This window comes from Phyllobates terribilis, unplaced genomic scaffold (assembly GCF_046119375.1).
Source record: "Phyllobates terribilis strain yellow unplaced genomic scaffold, ASM4611937v1 Scaffold_1__5_contigs__length_1240528914, whole genome shotgun sequence".
Classification (NCBI taxonomy): Eukaryota; Metazoa; Chordata; class Amphibia; order Anura; family Dendrobatidae; genus Phyllobates; species Phyllobates terribilis.
Window position 1 is genome coordinate 379,987,314 of NW_027362761.1, and position 18,247 is coordinate 380,005,560.

General features: G+C 41.8%; 1 protein-coding gene across 1 annotated transcript in view; it reads left to right on the plus strand.

Annotated features, from left to right (window-relative positions):
* The first annotated feature begins 4,760 nt into the window (after positions 1-4,760).
* Positions 4,761-18,247, plus strand: part of KREMEN1 (kringle containing transmembrane protein 1) — a 243,886-nt gene continuing 230,399 nt past the window's right edge. The window contains exon 1 of the mRNA XM_073676402.1: positions 4,761-5,098. Within this exon, the coding sequence (XP_073532503.1) occupies positions 5,017-5,098 (82 nt within the window). The 5' untranslated portion in view covers positions 4,761-5,016. The remainder of the gene's footprint in view (positions 5,099-18,247) is intronic.

Here is an 18,247-nt window from a genome sequence, read left to right on the forward strand (position 1 = left end):
GAACCAGGTGATGGCGCTGTCTTTGCCCCCAAGTGAGATCAAGGTGCAGGAACTTCAGGTTGCTCGTAAGTAAAAAAAAAATAATAATTTTATTATCCACACTAATATAAAACAATAAAACCTATATACACAACGCGTTTCGGCTGTTACGCCTGAAGAAGGCTGCAAACAGCTGAAACACGTTGTGTATATAGGTTTTATTGTTTTATATTAGTGTGAATAATAAATTTATTTTTTTTTACTTACAAGCAACCTGAAGTTCCTGCACCTTGATCTCACTTGGTGGCAAAGACAGTGCCATCACCTGGTTCTTCCTTTTGCATTCTCGTTGTGGGATACTCCTGTCTCAGGATTCAATCCCACCTCACCAGGTTGGCCGCAGTCTTTTGCAAATTCATCCATACTACAAGCGGGAGATGTTCCTCTGCTTGCAGAACCGCATCAGGTGAGCAATTTCCTATAGATACTCAGCCTTTTAATTGACCAACTCTCACTACGCTTAGATAGCGCCACGTTTTTTTCTTTAGGAAATCTATTATCGTAGACAGCAAAATTTTTACCGTTGGCAAGTATGACATGTTGAATCCTTCTTTCCTTCTGATATAGGCTTTCTAATGCCGAATATATTTAACATGATGCCTCTGGCTTTGCAGTGAGTGGAGTCCGTCCTAATGATAGCCGTGATAGGTCAGTGACATCATTGGCATAAAATAAAAGTCTAAGTGTATTCATATGTGATGCAGCTTAACAATTCAAAGTCTCAGAAAAACACTGGAGATTTCACATACACAAATAGTATACATTATCAGGGAGCTTTAGGCTGTGTGCCCACTATGCGTTTTTTAAGCATTTCCGCAGTAGCAATTCCACTGCAGAAACGCTTAAAAAATGCTTGTTAGAAGGTCTGCAATGTTCCCCAATGATAATCCGCATGTGTTGTGCACATGCTGCGGAAATTTCCGCTGCGGATTATCATTGCGGAAAAATCCGCAGCACTACCAATTATTTTGCGTAATCGCGGCCATTTACTTGCATTGAATTGCTTAATATCCGCATGACTACATGTGCACATGCGGATATTAAGCGATTCAATGCGCGGATGGTACCCGGGTCTGGAGAAGAGGAGACTCTCCTCCAGACCCGAGTACCATAGTACCTGTAAAAAAAAAGAATTAAAATAAAAAATATACATTATATTCTCCTTCCGATGTACCCAGTCTCCTGTATGATGCGTCCTGGCTCCCCGGCAGCTCGCAATAGTCTAAAAGGACCTGCCATGACGTCATTTAGTCATGTGGCGGGTAACGCGACCACTAACGTCAGCGGTCGCGTGACCTGTCACATGACTAAATGACATCATGAAAGATCCTTTTACACAACCGCGAGACACCGGGAAGACCGGACGCATCGAATAAGGAGACTGGGCTCATCGTAAGGTGAGTATATGTTGTTTTTTTATTTTTTACCATTTTTATTCTTTTTTTTTAACTAACTTGGTCACACTATATAAAATACATGCCGGTTGCATGGATTTATATAGTGTGACCAAGTTGTCAAGCACTTTCCAAGTGATTGCTTGGAAAGCGCTTGACAACCCGCATGCGAAATCGCATGATCAAAACGCTTCACTTCCGCATGTACAATCCGCATGTAAAATCCGCATGCATTTTTTCTGCCAGGGAGATGCAGAAACGCTCAGGAAAAATCCGAAGCATTTCAGCATCGTGGGCACATAGCCTTACAATTTGACAGCTAATCAATGTTACCTCTTACATAAAGCAAAAATATCTTTAGCTTCATCAGGAAAAAAACTGAAGATCAAGGAGTGTGGAGCGGGGGAGGGTCTAAGAGAGTGATCCCTCAAGGTGATGTCAACTTATTGCTCATAGGATGGCAAATACTGACTACTTCCTGTCTGCACATAAGAGCATGTACTGGACTTGTGGTCAGATTGGAGATCACAACACAAAACTGCTCAAAGTGAAATCTTCAAACTGTATGATTGCAACTGAGCTGAGATCATGCGAATTACACAGCTGGACTATTACCGGTGAGTTACAATTATATGTCCAAGAAAACATTATTGGTATGTTACTTTAATATATTTCACAAGTCAAGGCTGCAAGTTTTCTGTACAATTTTGTGACCTACAATTATACAACTTTCATGTAAATTTGTGCTTAATGTTTTCAGCAGTTTCAATTACCTCTACTTGCTGATAGTGACTAACTTTTTTCTTAGATTTTTTTTCACATCCTTTCAGATTCTTGTGTTTCCAAGGGCTTGATCACACTAGCGTATAACTCAGCCGAGTGCTATACTGTGGGGCAATGCATATCAGCGATTTTTTTCTCATGCAAATTAAGCTTGTGAAAACAATTGCAGCATGCTGTGAGTGGCTCCGCAAATTGGACCATGTGCACCCATACAAGTCTATGAGTGTGTGTGAAACATCGGACTGCACTCAGATGTCATCCACGTGCAGAGTGATGTACGCTCACAGAGACAATGGAGAAGATGGATAAATTAAGTTCTCCGTCTTCTCCACAGCTGTGCTGTGATTTTCTCATGCGAGAGAATCGGATCACAATAAGATGACATTAGCACAATCGGCCCGATTCTCTCGCATGAGAGAATCTATGGCTGTGTGAGCGTACCCTAAGGCTATGTTCACACACGTGTTTTTTTCTGCTGATAACTTTACTCTGGAAAGAAAACAGCTGCGTTTTGGTGCATTTTTTGCTGCATTTTTGCTGCATTTTTTTGACCACCCATAACTTCATATGGGTGAAAAAACGCTGCAAATACGCAGCAAAAACGCAGGTGCGTTTTCTGCTGCAAAAACTCTGAAAGGAGTGACATGCTCTATTTTCCAAAAACACAACCAAGTCACAAAATATGCAGCGAACAAAAAAAACAACATGTGTGAACAGAGAATTCTGGTTTCTCATAGATTTTGCTGGTACTGCAAAACGCAGCTGAAAATGTGCATAAAAATCTGCAGCAAAATACGCTGCAAAACCCAAGGTGTGTGAACATAGCCTAATAGTCATGATTGTACAGTTCAGAGTAATTACTGCTCATGTGTTGATATCAACATTATGAGCAGCAATCAGGTATTACTCATAATCGTAATGATTTACTATGGATTTCCTGTGTGTGTTATACATACTCCTGTTGGTGCGGCCTTGCTCCATACATTTGTGTTGAGCGAGGCCGCGCCCGACTTGGGAAGTGGCTGTCCATTGGGTGTGGCCGACTAGAGGGTGTGGCCGACTAGAGGGTGTGGCCTCGCTCCATACAAGTGTATGGAGCGAGGCTGCGCCCACTGGATGGGCTCTGACCAGGAGTATGCATAACGGATACAGTTGAAACCAGAAGTTTACATACACTATATAAAAAGACACATATGCATGACTTTCTCAATATTTGACATGAAATTAGAATAAGGGTATGTGCCCACGTAGCGTTTTTCAAGCGGATATGCTGCGGAATTTCCGCAGCGTAAACGCTTGTGAAACGCTATGTTATCCGCCCCCCATGGTCCCCAATGTGATTACGCAAGCTCAATGCCCATGCTGCGGATTTTTCCGCAGCGTTTTTGCTGCGGGGAAAAATCCGCAGCATGTTCATTAATTTTGCGTTTCCGCAAGCGGACTTGCCTTTGCAGTGCACTAAAAAATGCAAGGCAATTCCGCATGTGGAAATCGCGTGATAAATGCACGATAAACGCGTGCGGAATTCCGCATGCGTTTATCCGGGAGAGGACATGCAGAAAGGAAGCAGAAAATTTCTGCTTCATTTCCGCAGCGTGGGCACATAGCCTAAACCTTGGGGACAGTGCCGATATTGTCTGAATTTTAAAGCGCTGTGGAATATGTTGGCGCTATATAAATTAAAAGATTATTAGTATGCTTCGATATAATAATAAACAGTTGATTGTTGAATGAATGAATCAATGAATGATGAGGTACTTGCTTGGTCTGTAAGTAGTGAATCATGTGACAACTACTGCTCATTTAGGGGGGTGGGGGCCCACCGGGGGATTCACCTGTTCCCCTGTGGGCCAGTCCGAGCCTGCGTATAATCTGTATAGGACCTGATTTTTATGGATACATTGCCATTATTTATCTCAGAAACTCTATTTGATCATGAACATTTTAAAATCTTCATGTGTCAATACGGATGTTGTATGAATGTTAAAAAAACAGATACGCGGTTGGAGTACAGATGAAAATCATCAGTTTTCAAGATGAAAAATACACTTGTCTGACCCCATCCTGAAGGTGATATTTTAGGGAGAGTAAAGTGTTAAAAAAAAGTTAAGATCGTAAAGAAAAGTTTTTTTAAAAACTTTTTATATGATTTTTACTAATAAACAAGCCAATTTGTAAAAGTAAAATGTTAGCAAATTAAAGCGATATTTGTCATGAACAAAATAAAAAAAACCCTAAATGTTGCAGCAGTGATGTAGAAGTGCTGCTCGGAGAGGAGGTGAGCCCTGTCCTCCGCAGTGCTGTTTACAAGCCTTGGGTACGCTCTGCTGTCCGCTTCACCTTTCACAACCTACTGATTTATTCCCTCCCTTTGAAGTTACACCTGAAAGAGACGTAGGAGGGACTGAAGGCTTCCTAGGTTGCTATAAAAGTTGTATTGTCACTCACAATGAACTGGTTAAAAAGAAAAAAAAAAGAAAAGCATTTGTCTCTCCCCAGTATGTATCCTGTCACATGATCATGGTAATAGGATCCCGAAGTCAGTCCCTGGAATCACTACTTCGGTTTGGATCTGACTGCAGTTGCTGTGAAGCGTCTGTAGGGTTCCCCTTTGCCTTATCCTACAATATCTCTCGCTTTCCCTCTCCAATCCGTAACAACAACCGAAAATAAAAGGCATCCCCGAAGCTGAGCCATTCCCTCTCAGGATCTGAGCAAATGAGCAACCTGCTGTACGTGTAGGGGAATCCTGGGCTGCCTGTCACTCTCCGCACATATTCTGCTCCACTCAGCAAAGGGAATGGATTTGTGGACACTTTCATTCAGGATCATCCTGCTATTGCCTTCAGTGCTGGTGTTCTGCTCTGATCTCTTTCATTCTGGTGAGTGCAGGAGGGTGGAGGGGATAAAGCTGACCAGCAGCCTCCACTTCTGTCATTGGTGCAGCAGGATTTGGGGGAGAAAGGAGGGAGGCAGCAATATGCTTTGGGATTGCAGACTGAATATTGACCGGTTTTGGGAATAGTGGTAGTTTAGGTCATTGTATACCTTAGAAAGAATTCTTCTATTGGGGGGAATTGTAGGACTGCTTCTTTTATACCCCTCTTACAGGTGAATATAGGGGCTCAGGTGTTGCTTACGTTGGACCGTAGTCTCCTGAAACTACCGTCTGTAAAATCAATGACTTTATTACCGCAGATCCCTCTAATCAGCAACGTTCAGGCATCAGAATTGATCGGTTGGGTTGATGATTTGTGGTGAATCGGGTTCATCCCGATCTTGGAAAATCGTATTAAAAATATTTTCTTCTATGGGTGAATTGATTAGCTAGCTCTTCGATTCAGTGTATTCGGCTGATTTACCTTCAATACAGAAGAGAATTCATACAATTTCACTAAACTCCCCGCACCTTGATTATGACTGGCCAGGACGTGAATTTTAGGCTAGGGTTAATTCTAAATTTTAAAGATAAGATAACAAATGCCTGATCTCTATTTTTATTAGAATTGAAAACAATTTTTGGAACTTAATTCAATTACATGGATGCAATGAAATGATGGGGTTTGGCAGCTGCTGTAGAACTACAAGTCCTGTCAGTCACTGCTGGCTACCGGGCAATGTGTCTGCTCCACAGCAGCTGTAGAGCCACAGGTTGCCCTCCCTGGTATTACTGATGTGCTCTCTTCACACAGGTACTATAGAGGAATTATTCATTTACTGCTTTTATTAGATTTTTAGACTAAAGGTTGTTTGGAAAAATGTATCTTCATATTGTTAAAGTAGCCGGTTGTATGTTCTGCAGTTTGTTACAGGCGGTCATCTGAGGATTGCCATGGGTGACAATGTATAACATTTGCAGACTATAGGTTCTGTGTCTGATGAATATACTTGGTTTGCGCTTGACGCGTTTGGCTCAGTATCTGCATAGTGAAATATGAACGCCTGCATTGTTAGCTCCTGTACACCAATGCAAAGTGAGAATAATGACCCAGTTTACTGCGTGTGACAGGCGGTTTACAATACAATTTAACAGATGAAAGCTCCATACAGCGTATCAAGTGAATTTTTTATAAGCGCCTTGGAGCACATGTATTAACATGTTCTACTCTTTAAATATGCCCGGAAACCTGAAATTGTGACATAATCATTAATAAATTATGTTGTTTTATTCTGGGACACCTAACAACAAGCAGCGACATTTTTTTGTGGTTAGCAAGGTGTGAGCAGGCCTGAAGCACTCGCTTCTTGTATCTCTGACAGTTTCATACCATGCTCAGATCAAGAAGACGAGGTATAACTAATAATAAAAGCTTTGTTCAAGAGACAACATTAACTTAGGTAGTGGTTGGCACTGGAGGATTAGAAGCTCCAGGTGCTGGGTGTTGGGGGCTGCGAACAAGCCCCGTCATGACCAGGGCTCTCTAGATACAGAGATGAAGGCCCATGTAGACGGGCTGAAAATCAGGAATGAGTGTTTTTCGTTAGAACTCTTCTTTGCCATTTATCGACTTGTGTAAACATGTCGGCAATCGCCTGACGAACCAGCAAAACACTCATTTGTCAGGTGATTGGATCCTTCATGCTGGCATTAAAATCCTTTTTATTGGCAGCACAAAGTCCTGTATCAGTAGGAGATGTCTTGCTGATAACGATGATCTTCTTTGTGAAGAAAAATTAGCAAAAATTTTAGATCGGCCTGTCAATACAGTCTACTAAACGACTGGTGATTGGCTTGTATATAGTCAATCGGTGGTTGTTTAATGGCCAAAGTAGGCAGGTGCAAGAAATGGAATATCTACCCCAAAGGAAGGAAAGCCTAGCTGCGAATCTGTATCTTCACTCCCCTGAAATAATTAATGTTTCCATGATTTAGTGTAAGATTTAGTCCGCGTTATGTTAGAATTATGGGATTTCCATATGTACTGACGATTGATCCTTTCTTTGTTGTCCTTCCACTATCTGCACGCTTTCCGTCTGTAACATAATGTCATTCAGGGTCGTAGAAGCTCCTGTCAGATTTCCTCTGCACATGTGGAGGAGATCCCCCTGCTGTTCAGGTTAGACAGGAGGGAGGAACGTATGTCACAAATAAAAACAGATATTAACCCTAAAAGGATAATAGACGTGTGCTGTTTTTTGGAACAGGATAATACCGATTAACCTCTTCAGTACCAGACATTTCCCAGTAGGATTAAACACCTGTGAATTCTTGGTTCAGGAACTTAAAGGTCTAAGACACATGGATGTGTTTTATTAGTCCAATTAAAAAGTATCCTGTGGTGAAAAATATGGAATACAATTAATCACTTATCATTAGGTCTCATTCACACTGGGTAATGTTGCGTGGGTTCTTCTGTGCAACACTATTAACTATAAACTATAAAATGAACTATAATGTGCTGGTTTCTGAAACTAACAAAATATAACAGCTTTTAGAAAAGGTGCTGGATGATTTCCTCGATACATATAACATTGTGGGTTATAGATAATTTAGTGACAAAATGTACAATTGGTGGTAGACGGTTGAACTTGATGGACCTAGGTCTTTTCTCAACCTATGTAACTATGTAAACACATATATAATTTCTCACATACCATTGCATAACTGTGTGTAAATACATTAACCGTCTAAAAATAAAAAATCGTGACTTTTCCAAATTTTCCTCAGCAAAAAATGTTATGTGTGCATGATTTTTTGTTAAGCCAAAGGAGCTGAGCAGTCATTATGTGCCCGGAGTAGTCCTTGTGGTGCCTTTGCATGGCACCGAATTACAAAGTAATAGAGCACCTAATATAGCATGTTGTTACATTCAGGGCCGGGCTGGGAATGGAAATCTGCCCTGGCATATGAATGCACACAGGCCTATGCGCCTCCACCATACCCACTTCACAAAATGGGGAGTATCACAAATATGACCCTGACTGACATTGGATGAAATATAGAAATGTACTGCAAAACCAATATTACCAGTAATACCGCTATACAAAGGTAAACAATACTCCGACACCATGACCATATGATGCCACCACATAATGACGTTTCTTCGCACCCACCTAAAAATACCTTCCTTTTGCGTCCTCCAGTTCAGCGCCCCCTGTGTACCACTAAGCAGCAATAATGCCTCCCCTGTGCCTCCTTACAGTTATACAGCTACCCTGTGCCTCCTTATAGTAGTAATGCTTCCTCTGTCTCCTTATAATACAATAATGGCCCCACTGGGCTTCCTTATAATACACTCTCTATATTAATGACAGTGCCCACCAATGGGCTTCTTTATAATAGTAGTACTTTCATTTGATTCCTTATAATAATAATAGTGTCCAATGAGACTCCTTAAAATGATAATAGTGCTCTCCTGGGCCTCCATATAATGATAATAGTGCCCCTTCTTCCCAGGCATTCTAATTATTATAAAATTAATCTTAATAATAGTGCCCCAGTTGGTCTCCTTGTTATAATAATAGTGACCCCCTTGTGCCTCCTTATAGTATAATTAGGGATGAGTGGACCCATGGAAGTTCGAGTTCTGGTACCCGACCCAAACTTTATTCCAAGGTTCGGTCCGGGTACCAGAACTGTAATCGAACTTGAACCAGAACCCAAACCTCATTGAAAACAATGGAGACCAAAACTTTTCAGCTGGAAAATCTCTCTCTCGCCTCCCAAACTTATCCCGGAACTCTGAACATTGCAATGGACTTCTGGGAGAAGCCAGTGTCCGGTGTTAAGTGCCGGAGACTAACTATCCAGTACAAACCCCGAACTTTAATTAATTGTAATATAATAGCATCCTGATGGGCCTCCCTATTTTTTATAATTCTGCCCCCACAAAGTCTCACAAAAATGTAAAATCTACTAATGCTCAAGTAACCCCAATCCCATGCTGAGCAGTGACGCGCTCTTTCTCCCTGCAGTCTTCGGCCTCGTTCAGGCAAGGCGGTGTAATGAAATGATGTCAACATGTCACCTGACATCCCCTGAATGGTGGCTGGCCTCTTACAGGCCGTAGGACAGAAGTAGCCTGCGTCCTGCCTTAATTAAGCGGCAGAGCATATAAAAAATGTTAAAAATGTTACTCCCCGGTGTGGCTCCTGGCCGGACTGGCCTATCGGGCATTTGCCAAGACTGACAGATGGCCAGTCTGGCCCTGGTTACATTACTTAATTAACATGAGATCCAGCAAAAAAATCACCATCATATGTTTCTGTCTGACCAATAGAGGTAGAGTTGGAGCCCATATACCTCCATTATTATAATAGAAATATGGCTGTGTACCTTAACCATAGATCTCAGATTCCCCATATCTACACTGTTCAAAAAAGCATTTCCCGATAAATCATAGTAGTGATTGATCTGCTTCTTCACTGACCGACTGAATGAATTTATGACAAATCTACAGTCATTGTGACCCTGCTTTTTTTTTTTTTTTAGCCTGTGAATCATACAGTGACGTTTGTTGTAGCTATTTTGCAGTAATGTGATGTAATGTGGATGTCTGGGACACGTTCTCATGTACACTCATTGTGTCTGACCACTCCATCCATATTCTGTCACTCTTTGACATTTGACAGCAGAACACTTGGGCAGCATAAAGAAATCATTATCCTCACCATCGAGAAAATGTGAGTCAGACTACAAAGATTTCTGCAGCCAAATGTTTTCATTTTGTTTCAACATGTGCAGCCATGTGATGTACGTATGCTACACATTCTTACAATGCTGGCGAGCCTGCTTCACATTTTTTGGGGGGAACTGCACAAATTGTGACATTATGAAATATGTCAAGAAGAGGTAAGAACATTCTTGTTGTCTACCTTGTAAATGTAAAGGCTTTTATATGTTGTTTTCTGCGTTCAGTTCTACTGTTATGCTGGTGAGGTATAGCAGTATAGCACATTGTCTTAATCTGCATTTGAATGAATTTTAAGTAGTTATCCAAAACTATTAAACTTGGCAACATTCTTTCAAAATCACTGTCACAGCAGTCCACCAGTCCGCATGCTGTGTATGGTACTGCATATCAGCCTCATTCACTTCAGTGGATCTAAGATGCAATACCAGACATAACACATGGACTAGTGTGATGCAAGCTTTTGCTGTGCAGAATATTTTGGTTGGTGTGAAAAAAAATGCTGCAGAGAATGTTTTAAAAATAGAAGTGTTAAAAGTTCATTTGTATCAATTAACAAAATTGAAAATCATTGAACAAAAGAAAAATCTAAATAAAATCAATATTTGGTGTGACCACCCATTACCTTCACAAGACCATCAATTCCTCTAGATACACTTGCACACAGTTTTTAAAGGAACTCATCAGGGAAGTTATTCCAAACATCTTGGAGAAGTACCCACTGAGCTTCTCTGTACAGAGCACCTGCTGCCATTTTTCTGCATCCCCAGTTTATATGTTTTATACCTAGTTGAGTCACTTTGTCTTGCTTCCATGTCAAAGGTATGGGTTTTTTTGCTGAAATTCCATCCTTAAGACCACTTCTGGCTTGACTTCAACAAATTATAGCTGGGTAGCTGGGTATAGCTGGGTTGTACTGGTTGCTGCCAGTTCTGAGCTGATGGCACTGCTGAACATCTTCCAATTTTGTATGCCGTTGTTTGTACTCTAAGCTGAATACCAATTTGGGTAATTGGAAGCTAGTGAAGGGATTAGCAGAGGGGAGAAGTGGAATATTCTGGCAACAGATTTAAGGATATATTAAAGAGTGTACAAGAGTGTTAGATTGAAGACCACAGAGGCAGATGTTGCAGTTGTCAAGGCGGGAGATGATGAGCACATTTACTAACATTTACTAATATTTTTGTTGACTCAGGAAAGTGCTGATTCAGGAGATGTTTTTTTGACTTGGAGACTGCAGGAAGTGTTAAGGGTTTGGATATGTGGTTTTGAAGGACAGAGTAAGTCAAAAGTTAAACCCAGTCAACAAATTTATGAAATGGGGAAAGTGTGGAGTCATATGGAGGAAAGATGATGTAGATGATGAGTCCTGTTTTGTCCACATTGAGCTTTAGAACACGTGATAAGAAGGAGAAGGCTATACCCGATAGACATATCTGATAAAGAGAGGTGACATTTGAGCTAGAGAGGTAGATTTGAGTGTCATCATCATGTAGGTGGTACTGGAAACCATGTAAGTTTGAGTTGTCCCAGGCCAAATTTATAGATTGGGAAGAATAGGGGTGCCGGAATAAAGCTTTAGGGACACCAAAAAAGAGAGTATTGGATGAGGAAGTAATGGGAGACGCTAACTGTGCATTCTTGAGGTATGAGGATATCCAGGAAAATTCTAATGCATGAGAGACAGTGTTAAAGACATAAGACAGGTCAACGTGGAGAACTTCCAAGTATTATTTATTGGCTTTAGCAGATAATAAGATGATTGTAACTGATTAGGGCTGTTTTAGTAGTGTGAAGAAAAAAAGCTGTTGGTATCAAAAACATGAAATGATTAAGACCAGTATACGTATGATAGTCAAAATTCATAAACATGATTATTCCCAGCCTCTCTGTATCATGCACTCTTTAATAAAGACGAAATAAAGATTGGAATTTTGGTTAGCAAAATCTTTTTTTCTTCATATTACCATTTCATCGCATGAGCTAGAGATTTTGTTGTTGGATCTCTATTGAATATGAAATGCAGAATTTATTTATTCGTTTGTAAGCATTGGTGGGTTTCCTGTGTCCTTGAATTGCGCGGTTTTAGTAGAGTGATACAGATGGAAGTCAGATTGTAGTTGGTCAAAGTGTGTTGGATGAGAGGTAGGAGAACAGTTCAAGATGTACAAGCTGTTTTAGTTTGTTTGAGGTGAATGGCAGTAGTGACATAGGGTGATAGTTGGACGCAGAGGAGTCTAATGATTAGTAGAAGGCATTGGTTAGGGCTGTGATAAGCACAGTAGTAAGGTTGGGGATGAGGAGGGATAGGATATGGTCAAGCACAGAGGTGTTGAGGTGCGACTTCGAGAGGAGACTGGCTTTATAAACTAAGCAATTCTAAAAATTAAAAAGCTCCAGGTCAATAGTCTTTGTAGGTAATTTCCAGACCAGCAGCTTTATAACTAAGGTGCACGTGTGTATACCATTTATACATCTGAATTTCCATAAGAATTTTCTGCAACAGCCCTTGTACCTATGCCCTTACATGTCTAATTACTGTTTCTTAGAACTAGTGTTACAAAATGTCATGAAAAGAGCCTGATGGCGGAATAGAAATAAATCTTTCAAGAACTTAGTTTTCAGTTTTCATTACATTTTTGTGTTCAATCTCTGAATCCATTTTACCCTAATCAGGTTTCAATACTTAGTGAATTGTGAACAGTAGAGATAAACCAGTTTGTCTAGTCAGATGGGGTATGGATGAGTTGGAGGGGCGAGTTTCAATTCAACACAGTACAGCGAAGTATTGTTAAAATACTTCCCTTCTGGGCACACTAAAGATGTATCTGGCTTGTCATGTCTGTAACTAGCTGACCATAATGATTGATCCTGTTATAGACTTCCTTCAGGCTATAGGTCAAAGGGGCATGCAAAATGGGTAGCTTAGATTAGATCAAAAGGCTGTAAAGCACAAAACACCTTTTCTTCCATTTATAAAGAATTATGTTTCACCTGTAGTGAAGTTGCTTGAAAGGATGATAGCATCCTACAGCTACTCAACTCAGCTATATAGCCTATGACCTCAGATGACCTAAGCTAATAATATTTTTGTTACTTACGCATGGTATGTTATGCTATGTAAGACAATTAACAATATATATTATGCCATTTATTGTAAACTCGGAAAATGGTGAATAATTCCTGCATTGCTACCTTGCACCAGAGATCCTTAATAGTATAATGTTGGAGATTATAGCTCTAAATCTGACCTTCACAAACAAATCTATTGCGATCTACATGGCTAAAAGCATAATTACATTTTACGAATAGGTTTACACACGTATAATTTGGCCGCCAGTAAGATCAATATTTGTATAAATAGTTGTATGAATAGAGACAATTGATTTAATGGAAATCCTATCCATCCACCAAAATATTTATCTGACCCTTCAATGTTTTCTGTGACCTTATATTCTTCCTCTATCCAAATTATTTGTAAATGCTATGCAAATCACCAAAGCGGTTCTTTTTTTATAATTTCCCCTTTGACATTTTCCTTGCTTGATGTCATGGGAATAAAATAAATTAAAGCGGTTGTCCGGCCAAATGCTACATGTCTGCAGTCAATCTATGTGACTGCAGACTTGTGAATCCTTACAACGCACATAGTGCACGCTGTGAGAATTCTCTGCTGCCTCGGGAGCTGGCGGTCATGAAACCGCAAGTATGAGATTTGTATACTTCCGGCCACATTCCAACTAGACGTGTCCGACCTTGCATGATACATTTACATTAAGTGAGGCTGCGCCCATCTATTCGGCACGTGACCACATGTATGCAAATTGCATAATTGTGGTCACGCCCACTGCTCCCGGTGCCCAGCATTCAATGTGAGGATTCATAACTCATGTGACGGCAGACTTGTACCCCAAGCTGGACAACCCCTTTAACCATAACAGTTATAATACAAAAATTTTAAATGCTTCTAACCTTAGAGGGGAATCTGTCAGCAAAATCAAGCCTCTTCACTAGTGTTGAGCATTCCGATACTGAAATATCGGGTATCGACCGATAGTCGCTGTATCGGAGTTCTGATACTGAGTTCCAATACTTTTACAATATCGAATACCGGAATCGGAAGTTCACATAATGCCTGCGCTCTGCAGTGTCTCTGAAGGATGACAAGCTGGATGGCAGCGCTCAGCAGCGATCCAGCCTGTCATCAGAATGCCATCCCAGCGTGGGAGAATTCTCCTGCTCAAGCGCTGACATTACATTATCTCCCTTACATTACAATTAAATGGAATAGCAGGAATTAATATTTTTTTAAGACGTTAATGCCACAGCCATGGTGGTTGTGGCATTACAGTAGTTGCCCAAATCGATGGGAACAGTGCTCACAGTGAAACATGAAAAGCCGGCAATTCATCAGCGGCATCTACCAGTACCCGACAATTTAGAACAGAAAGAATAGAGCTTCACACATAGATTAGATTGATAGAAACATGTCAGTCACATATATAAGAAGTACAGTGACAGTGTTGCTTACTGTACTTGTCATTTAGTGTTAAAATAAAGGATTTATTAAAAAAAAAATTGGCGTGGGGTTCCCCGTAATTTTAGTCTCTATAGCGGAGGTTAAGCAGACGGTTGGGGCAGATGTTTGAAGCCTGGGAAGGGAGTAATACCCACGGAGCTTCCCAGGCTACTAATATCAGCCCCCAGCTGAATACCTAGCCTTTACTAGCTATTAAAATGGGGGACCCCCAAAAAAATGACTTGGGGTCCCCCTATTTTAATAGCTAGCAAAGGCTAGGCAGACAGCTGGGGGCTGATATTAATAACCCAGGAAGGGTGCCATGAATATTGGCCCCCTCCCAGGCTAGAAATACCAGCAGTCAGCCGCCCCAGAAATGGCGCATCCATAGGATGTGCCAATTCTGGCACTTAGCCTCGCTCTTCCCACTGCCCTGTAGCGGTGGCAGTGTGGTAATAGGGCTGGGGTTGAGGTCCGCTTATAATGCCAGCTGACATCAAGCCCAGGTTAGTAATGGAGAGGCGTCTATAAGACACCCCCATTACTAACCCCATAGTGAAAGTTAAAAAAAACACTAACACCCAGAATAAAGTCCTTTAATTGAAATAAACACACAATTCTTTATTGTTCTAAATTAAACCATATCTACCGTCACGCCCATTCCAGCTGAAGCCAACGATCTCCTGCAATAAAAGTAAAATAATAAAGCAACATCATCCTTACCTTTCCATGGTTCCCAGGACGGCTTCAGCTCTGCTACATTCACATGACAGGCTGGATCGCAGCAGAAAGCTGCCATCTAGCCTGTCATGCCGCAGGCAGACACTGAGAAGCGTAGGCATGCTTGCGCTCCTCAGTGTCAGGCTGTGACGGCATCCAGATGAGCTGACAATGAACTCAGCTCACCTCATGCACGTCACTGACAGCGTGGGAGAATTCTCCTGTGCATGCGGTGAGCGTGAGAGACTCGGCTCATCTGGATGCCGTCACAGCCTGAAACTGAGGAGCGCAAGCATGCCTGCGCTTCTCAGTGTCTTCCTGCGGCATGACAAGCTGGATGGCAGCTTTCTGCTGCGATCCAGCCTGTCATCTCAATGTAGCAGAGCTGGAGCTGTCCTGGGAACCATCGAAAGGTAAGGATGATGTTGGTTTATTATTTTTCTTTTATTGCAGGAGATCGTTGGCTTCAGCTGTAATGGGCGTGATGGTAAGTATGGTTTAATTTAGAACAATAAAGAATTGTGTGTTTATTTCAATTAAAGGCCTTTATTCTGGGTGTTGTGTTTTTTTTAAATACTTTACTAGAAATTCATGGCGGTCATGTCTAATATTGGCATGACCCCATGAATTTCGGGCTTAGGGCCAGCTGATAATACCAAGCTGGCCCTAACCCCTTTATTACCCAGTGAGCCACCGCACCAGGGCCCTGGATGAGTTGGGTACAGCGCCAGAAGATGGCGCTTCTATGAACGCGCCATTTTCTGGGGTGGCTGCGGACTGCAATTTGCAGCGGCGGGGGCCCAGAAAGCTTGGGCCTCCCTGCGCTGCGGATTCCAGCCCCCAGCTGCCTAGTTGTACCTGGCTTGACACAAAAATAAGGCGAAGCCCCACGTATTTTTGTTTTTTAATTATTTTATGAAATTCATGAAATAATTAAGAAAAAAAGGGCTTCCCTATATTATTGTGTCCAGCCAGGTACAAATAGGCAGCTGGTGGTTGGGGGCAGCCCATTCCTGCCTGTTGTACCTGTACCCCACGTCAATTTTTTTTACATTATTTCAGGATATTCATGAAATAATTACAAAAAAATTGATGTGGGGCTTCGCCCTATATTTGTGTCCAGCCCGGTACAGCAGGCAGGAACGGGGTGCCCCCAACCATCAGCTGCCTATTTGTACCTGGCCGGACACAACAATATAGGGAAGCCCTTTTTTTTTTAATTAAATTATTTCATGAATTTCATGAAATAATTAAAAAAAAATTGACGTGGGGGATGCGCCATTTCTGGGACGGCTGACGGCTGGTGTTTCTAGCCTGGGAGGGGGCCAATATTCATGGCACCCTTCCTGGGCTATTAATATCAGCCCCCAGCTGTGTGCCTAGCCTTTGCTAGCTATTAAAATAGGGGGGATCCCACGTCATTTTTTGGGGGGGGTCCCCCATTTTAATAGCTAGTAAAGGCTAGGTATTCAGCTGGGGGCTGATATTAGTAGCCTGGGAAGCTCCGTGGGTATTACCCCCTTCCCAGGCTTCAAACATCTGCCCCAGCCGTCTGCTTAACCTCCGCTAGAGACTAAAATTACGGGGAACCCCACGCCAATTTTTTTTTTAATAAATCCTTTATTTTAACACTAAATGACAAGTACAGTAACCAACACTGTCACTGTACTTATTATATATGTGACTGACAAGTTTCTATCTATCTAATCTATGTGTGAAGCTCTATTCTTTCTGTTCTAAATTGTCGGGTACCGGTGTATGCCGCTGCTGAATTGCCGGCTTTTCATGTTTCACTGTGAGCACTGTTCCCATCGATTTGGGCAACCACCTCCCCCAATACATTCTACATTATTGTTAGTTGTTTTCCTTCATGTAGAATTAACCTACAAGGAAAGAAAGGGTTTATTTTCATTCCGATATTTGTGTCCCATTGACTTGCATTGGTTTCCGGTATCGGAATCGGCGATATCCAATACTTTTTGGGTATCGGCCCGATCCAATCCGATCCGATATTTCCTGATATCGGAAGGTATCGCTCAACACTACTCTTCACCCAAAAGCCCCAAGCTGCATATATGGGTATGCAGGTCTTTGAAAGCTAAATCCATTGACAACTTTTATCTGTCGCTGCATTCCTGAGAAATCAGTGTTTTAATTCATATGAAAATAAGCTGTTAAATGCTCTTGGTGTGATCCAGCACTTCCTGAGCCTCTGACTCCCGAGGGTGTTTCCCTTCCACAGCATCAACCTCTTTATCTTGAATTGATTTAAAGCTCACTGTATGAGGTCAAGTGATAGCTGACCATCTGATTTCCTTGCCTATCAATCAATCTAAAGAGTCTTAATACTGGGCTGGGCAGGGAAACCACCTTGGAAGCAGAGACTGAGGAAGTGCCTTGTCACGCCCAGAGCACTTAATGCATAATTTGCATTTAATTTAAAACACTGCTTTCTCAGGAATGCAACAACAGATAGAAGATATAAAGGTGTCGATAGATTTATCTTTCAAAGACCTGCTTGCCCATATATGTGGTTTAGGGGGATGATCTTACTGACAGTTCCCTTTTAACCCCTTTAAAGCCCATGACGTATTAATACGCGTCTGTGCCCTGAGCTTTAAGAGCCTGACCCGTATTAATACGTCATGGCGATCACGCGCGCACACAGGCTGTGCGGGCGTGATCGCCGCCGGGTGTCAGCTGATTGTCACAGCTGACATCCGGTACTATGTGCAGGGAGCAGTCCCGCACCGCTCCCGGCACATTAACCCCTGCAATGCTGCGATCAAAGTCAATCACAGCATTGCAGTGGCTAAGGGGAGGCAATCGCAATACTCACCACCTCTTCCGGCCTCCAGCGCTGTCTGCCGTGGCTACCCGGATGTTGCCATGACGACCCTATGTCGTCATGACAACATCCGGGTCACCAGACAGCAGGAAGATTTTTTGGTCATGTGCAGTGCATGACCAAACTATCTTCTCACTGTGCAGCGCTGACAGCCTGCATGGCACAGGGATGGTGCTTCATTCCTGTGCTATGCAGGTGATCAGAATAAAAAAAGTGAAAGTCCCATAGTGGGACAAAGTATAAAAATAAAAAAAACTGTCAAAGTGAAAAAAAAAATAAAAAAAAATTGTAAAAATATTTAAAAAAAAATAAA